The sequence below is a fragment of the Nicotiana tabacum genome, chromosome 10 (genome assembly GCF_000715075.1).
Source record: "Nicotiana tabacum cultivar K326 chromosome 10, ASM71507v2, whole genome shotgun sequence".
Classification (NCBI taxonomy): domain Eukaryota; kingdom Viridiplantae; phylum Streptophyta; class Magnoliopsida; order Solanales; family Solanaceae; genus Nicotiana; species Nicotiana tabacum.
Window position 1 is genome coordinate 47586800 of NC_134089.1, and position 6653 is coordinate 47593452.

At 33.5% G+C, this 6653-nt stretch overlaps 1 protein-coding gene across 1 annotated transcript; it reads left to right on the forward strand.

Annotated features, from left to right (window-relative positions):
* Positions 1-459: 459 nt before the first annotated feature.
* LOC107816607 (uncharacterized) lies at positions 460-6146 on the forward strand. Its single transcript, XM_016642336.2, has 6 exons — positions 460-506; positions 1885-1997; positions 3252-3448; positions 4262-4459; positions 5169-5234; positions 5825-6146. The coding sequence occupies exons 2-6, from the start codon at positions 1886-1888 to the stop codon at positions 5987-5989; spliced, it is 738 nt and encodes a 245-aa protein (XP_016497822.1). The 5' UTR covers positions 460-506; position 1885; the 3' UTR covers positions 5990-6146.
* The last annotated feature ends 507 nt before the right edge of the window (positions 6147-6653 follow it).

Consider the following 6653-nt stretch of genomic DNA (forward strand, 5'->3'; position numbering starts at 1 on the left):
ACCAAATAGGAAATAAAAAAAGGAAATGTAGGCTATAATATAATCCATTTAAGATCAAACTGGTTCCACTGTAATTCAAATGCTGACCTTTAGGTTTTAGCTATTATATATGTATTGACTCGTTGAGAGAGTAGTATTATAACTTTATTATCGAGCAAAATTATATCCATAATTCAGACAAAAAAGTTAAGTACTAAATAACTAGTCCGTTTATCCAATTTATCTATCGTTTTCCTTTTCGTTTTCTTCTACTATTTTTTTTTAAAAAAGGTCAGTTGTATAGTGATCCTGAGGATAGCAGGAGTAGGAAACCATATCCAAGTAGGAAACCAATGGAACAATAATTCGGACAGCTTCCTACAAAACAGGAAAAAGAGCCATTGCTTGAAGGAATAGCTTCGTCTTGCCATTCTCTCTATTTGTCACTATAACTCCAAAACTAAAATTTTCTTTACGGGTAAATGCTCCTCTATAGTTCTACAATTCACCCTTTTCTTATGCTATTGGTCATCCTTCTTTATACCCTCTTTTTTAGTCAAAGTTTCTTTCTTTTCTTTTACTATCATCTGTCTCTATATTTTTGGACTATAACCGAATTGTTATTAACTTGAGACTGCTGTATTAATTGATAAACTGTAAATTATGGAACCGCCTCTGATTTTCTTTATGTCTAAAGAAATCTTTCATGCTGAAACTTCCTTGACTTTGTATTTTTATGGGTTTTCTTGTGTGGATTTTGATTGATTTTTCATTATCCGATCATATTCTTCACCAGGCATATATTATGTTTTATTTTTTCTCTGGTTCATATATGTAGAATTGGGTTCTTTTTACATGGTATTCTTCCATATTGGTCTGTGTTAAAAGGGGGATAAAAGATGACATCTTTTGGTGAAGGGTCTATTAAGCATATCAGATTAATAGTTTAATTTTGTGCATAAAATTGGGTTCTTTTTAAATCATAGGCTGGATAGATTGGCCACTGGATTAGTCGAGATGCAAACAAGTTGGTCCAAATATCTCTGATTTTAAAAAGAAAAAGAAAGGGGGGGGGGGCTTTTAACAGGTCCAATTCCAATCTGCTTTGTAAGTTAGAGGGGGAAAAAGAAAGATCTTGTTTAGCTTTCAGGGTAACTTAAGCATAAAGGAGATGGGAATGATAGTTACAATTTTATCTATTTAGTGCTTAGAGTAGTTTGTTTTTGTTTGATTCGCATGTGCAAAATTGAGTTCTTTTTAGCTGGTGCAGTTCTAATCTAGACCAAGAGTTAAACGTAAAAGGATAAAGATGACCTTTTCTAAGTCTCGGTGCATCTTAATCATTTTAGAGATCACCAAATAAGCATTATAAGTAATCCATTTTGTTGCTTAGAGTAGTTTGATAATGGAGTAGTTGAGATTAGCTTAAGGCTGACATTCTAGTCCTATAGTAAGAACGGCTTGGACTTTGATGAGCCTGAAAATAGGCCAAGCAAAACAGAATTAAATCTTCTTCTGATTTGCTTGCTTCTGCTGATTTTATGTGGTTGAAGTTCCAAAAGCACGATATTGATTGCGAATCATGACAACACACTGTAATTATTAAAGATATCACTGTTTATTCGCTATGAATAAATGTGAGATCATATTCCTGTTTAATGAAAGGAAGTCTTTATGTAGGCATAAGCTTCATTTGTGTATTTGTATTGGTTTTACAGTTCTTAACAGATATACTTTGTCGGGACAGAAGCACTTTGTTAATTCACTATTGAAATTGAAAACCCTTTGATACTCCCATTGCCATTCTTCAAGTCCTATTAATATATCTATTGGTTGATTTCTTTCTTTGTGCTTCGATTTACTGTTTCCTCAATCAAGACTGACTGATTGTTTTCTCGTTGGCAGCATGGATTTTAGGGTCTGCCTGTGTTTTTTCATACTTGGTTCTAGCTGGTGCTGTACTGCTAGAGAATTATCAGCGCGTAGCCACCTTATTACTGAAACTGAAGATATTTCTGGTACTTTCTCTTTTTTTAGTTTAATGCAGTCGTGGGATAGCTGTACTGCTTTAACTGAGCAACCAAAAAATCAATTAATTTATGAACCTTATTTACAGCTTTATTTGATTTCTCCTATGGTCAGCGTCCAATTGCCCTTCCATTAACAAGAACCTCCTTAATTCTCCACGACATCATTAGTTATGTAATGGATATTTGTTATTTTCTGCTAGACCGCTACTTGCTGTTTATAAATTTACTTCCTCCATCCTATTTTCATGGGACAGAATTTGATTGGCCGCATAGTTTAAAATGTTGATAATGACTTATTGGTAGTGGTGGAAGAAAACACTAGGACAATGGTTTGATTGAGGAAACATAGTCTCGAAAAGTTTAATTTCATATGGTCAACTGAATTCATATTCTTAAAGATTTTGAAATATATCAAACATTTTGTAATGTCTCAAAATAAATATATGTCCTGTAAGTCTCTAGACGATTAATTTTCCACTCCTCAAAAATTCTTATTTGGAGTGCAACTTTGACCTCCTCTAATCGAAACTTCTTTGCCTTCATTATTCTCTTCCTTCCTCACCAAATGAACCAAACCTTCCATTGACGCTTCCCATTAATATACTTGCTCAAGTCTTTCTGTCTTTTCAAATGAATCACATTTGTATCATGTTCCTTTCAACTTTGAAGGGGCTAGGATGAAAACCAATATCTGAAAATGTTCACATAAATAGGAGATCGAAACATTACGTAATACATTTACAAGTTTGCCAATGTGAATTATATTATGTTGTGCTCAATTGATTTGCATCCATAAGGCCTCTTAGGATTCTCATATTCTCCATTTCACGTGTCAGATATTGGTAGTTTATGAAGATAGGCAGTTGGGTTATAAATATGAAAGAGCAAGTGTTTTGTTATAGCTGCTTGCTTATAACAGGTTGCAATTCATGCAAATGGTTCTAGACTATTTCTGAAACTTTTTAAATATGTACCTATTTGACTAGGGATCTCTTGCTGACAAGTTCAGCAATCTTTGCATCTTTTTATTATCCATTTATTTGGCTTCATTTTAAATGAATATGCTAGTGGTTTTCTCCATGCGATGCATCTTTCTTGTTGAGTATGTCAATCTTACTTGCTAGCTTAATGTACTCTTTTTACCTAGATGCTCTACAGTACATGAATTGAACTGCTTGGTGTATTTGTGTAGCTTCATTAATTTGAAAAAGAATTTGTTAACAATTGGCTTTATTGCAACAGTTCTGCAGATAAATAACCTAGAGGTGCCGAGACAAGTTCAACCTCCAGAAGAAGTCAGAGGAAATGAACAGTGGTGCACATTGTGTGAAGAATATACTGCCAAGGCACTAAAGTACGTGGCTAATAACAAGACCCAAACAGAGATCATTGACCATCTTCATGAGTCCTGTTTGAATATGCCATTTTACAAGCAGGAGGTACTTATAATCTAACTTGAAAAATTGTCTATCTATTGACCATTTCTTTCACCTAAATGATTGAAATTCACTGCACATAAGAGGCTGAGTCAATTCAGACGTTTTATTGTTTAATGAACTACCGATGTACAGTCATGGATGTTGCATTCGTATTTTAGTGTGTTCTTCTGTCTGACATCCTTAATTGCTTGGTAAAATTTTGTTGAGATAAATTTATTTTGTTCACAGAGCTTGAAAAGGACTGATCATTTGGGGTTCCCTTGATGAGATAAAAAAAGAAACTTAATTAATTGATTGGATGTCGTCTTCATTATTATAATGAGTATGTCTAAGCTTCCAACTTCTTAAGAAATCAAAATTTACCAGTGAAAATAAAGTTAAGTAAGGGAAGGAAGGAAAGATTAAGTGAGAATTAAATTAATTTTGTCTGATATTTATCTACTATCTCGCATCCTTAAACGTTGACAGAAATTGTTCGAAATCGTTTTGTTTTTCACGGTCTTTAGAAGAAGTAATCAGATGAGGTTCCTTATATACTGTAATGAGCAAGTATAAGCCATATGAATTTTTTAAGAAGTCAAACTGTACGTAAGTTAATAAGAGAAGGAACGAAATCATAAGCGAAAACGTGCAAGATGAAACTGAACTCTGTGTAACAGTCAGTAGCAATAAGCGTCCTTCCTTTGTATTTGTAAATTTGGGTGGCCTGTTCGGATTTGCTGTCAGTTCTTTATTCTGAATTGCTTAATATGAGATTTTGAACGGTTTCTATAGCTAGGTTGTGAGTGAATCTCTTTGATTTTTTGGCTGCAGTGCGTCGTACTTGTGGATTATTATGCTCCTCTCTTCTTCTCAGAGATCAACAAAATAAGTCCTGAAGACTTTTGCGAAAAGTTTGACCTCTGTGAACGAGTGGTTACCATTTCTCAGGTGCTTTCTGGACAGAGCTGTGATTTATGCCACCAAGTAGTTACAGAGGCCGAATCTAAGTTGAAAGATCCCGACACCCAGGTGCACTATGTTTAATTTTATGTATATAACATATTAATAAAATTGTATATAGTTACCTGAACTAAGTACAAAAGAGATGAACATATTTTTGTACTTAAAAATTGGATATCTGCTACTAAAGACAACTTTAGGATTTCTAATATTATTTCTGCATGTTAGTAGTTATATTATAAGCAATAATGCAGAATATCATGCAATGCCTAAATTTCCACTTTTATGCATTAATATTTGGATGAAATCTTCCTAAAGAAGAATGTTTTAAAGTACTTCCCCAAGTAAGTTACTTCCATGAATATCCATGGAGTAGTTAGTTTCCGATCATTTGTGTGCTTTAGATTTGTTCGATAAGAAGTTCTTAAAAGAAATAAGAGCAGGAAGCTAAATTCATGTTGCATGTTGCATGTTGCATGGACCAACAAAGATAATGTTACTGTATTCCAATCCTTCAACATGCCAAGAAATTTAGAAAAAGTCCGAACATCTGCATAGGACTGTAGCTCTGTTTAATACATTCCGTTTATCTTTCTCAACTTGCGTATATACAAAATAAGAACTCCATGTAGGATTTCTTTGCAGCTGCTAGTCCTCGTACATGATATCTGAACGATGTATTAAGTTTGATAACTGTGAGTTGAATTGAATATACAAAGTAATATACATACTTGGAATATGTTTGCTTAAATTCATTTTATTTTTGAAATCCTTTCAGTTAGAAATACTTGAGCTGCTCTTGAAGGCATGTGGAGCTGTCAAACTCAAACCTTATGCCACAAAGGTTAGAAACATCTGTGATTTAATTGTTTGATCATAGTAAATCTGCAAGGCTTTTTTCCTCTTGTAATTTTCTAACCTGTTTTGAAAAACGCTTTTCTTGAGTTGAGGGTCTATCGGAAACAACCTCTATACCCCACAAAAGTAGGGGTATGGTGTGCGTATACCCCAATCCTCCCACCAGATCCCACTTGTGGGATCACTCTGGGTATGTTGAAGTTGTATAATTCTGCAAGCTTGCTGCTAGTTTCCAGATTTCCAGTGCAACAGATTTTTGGACGGTAGATATAAATAATATCATAATTAATGTATTTTGCACCCCTTTTGAAGTCTATGAAAAGATTTTGCAATCCTTATATGCATGCACTGCTGTCCTATGAATAATGTTGTCCATCGAAAAAAAAGTCAAACCATGCTTAAATATCGATGAATAAGCGCTACAGTTGTCCTACATTATTTGGGATACTTTTGCATCCAGGAGAACTATCAAACTTTTTGCCTGATGATAAATAGATGAAGGATATACAAACCCTGTTTGATAGCTATGTTGATGTTTTTTTTTCTCACTCTCTCCTTTTTGTTATTTTTTGGCAGTGCAAGAAACTGATCTTTGAATATGCGCCAGTGATTCTCGTAAATGCTGAACAGTTTCTGGAAAAAAATGACATATGTGCTATTCTTCACGCTTGTGAGCCTGCAGCAGATAAAGAGCTACAAGCATCGCCAAAGATGCAAGCTTCATTGCATTCGGCCTCTTAAAGAATTCAGAGCTTTTAGACTTTGTTGGGGACGTACATATTGTTGTATGTAAACTATTAAACACCATCATCAAGTTGTGTATAGCGTGATAGGTTGAGACTCAACCTTCATTTACAGTTATTTATGCAATAGTAAATATATATTTCTAAGTTTCCAAGTTACAGGTTTAACAGAGATGGGGTTGTGTATATATATCATCATATCATCATATATATATATATATATTATATTATAAGTGGGAAGATCACAAGTGAAAGTTGAATTACTATACTACCCAATTAAAACTAACTGACAATTTTACCCTTTTCTTAAACGATATTTTTATAATGATTTTATATTAAAAAGTAAATTTATTGTACAATAAATGATAAATTTGTTCCACCCTACTAAAACACTCATGGAACATTGATACACGAAAAAGCAACCAGTAATAAGTTAAGAATTCGAGGAGTTACAATTAATAATATAATATGAACCAAATTCTCTTCAATTCAAATTGTATCTGAATAGTCTTCCTTTTGTACAAAAACGTACTCTTTATATATGTCTCTTCAATTGCCATTTGTACTCTTTTATTAAATTAAACTGATATGAATTTCAATATCATCTCGGTTAATCTAAACCTGAAAGCAAATGAAAGGACATTAATCCCATCACTTATGTT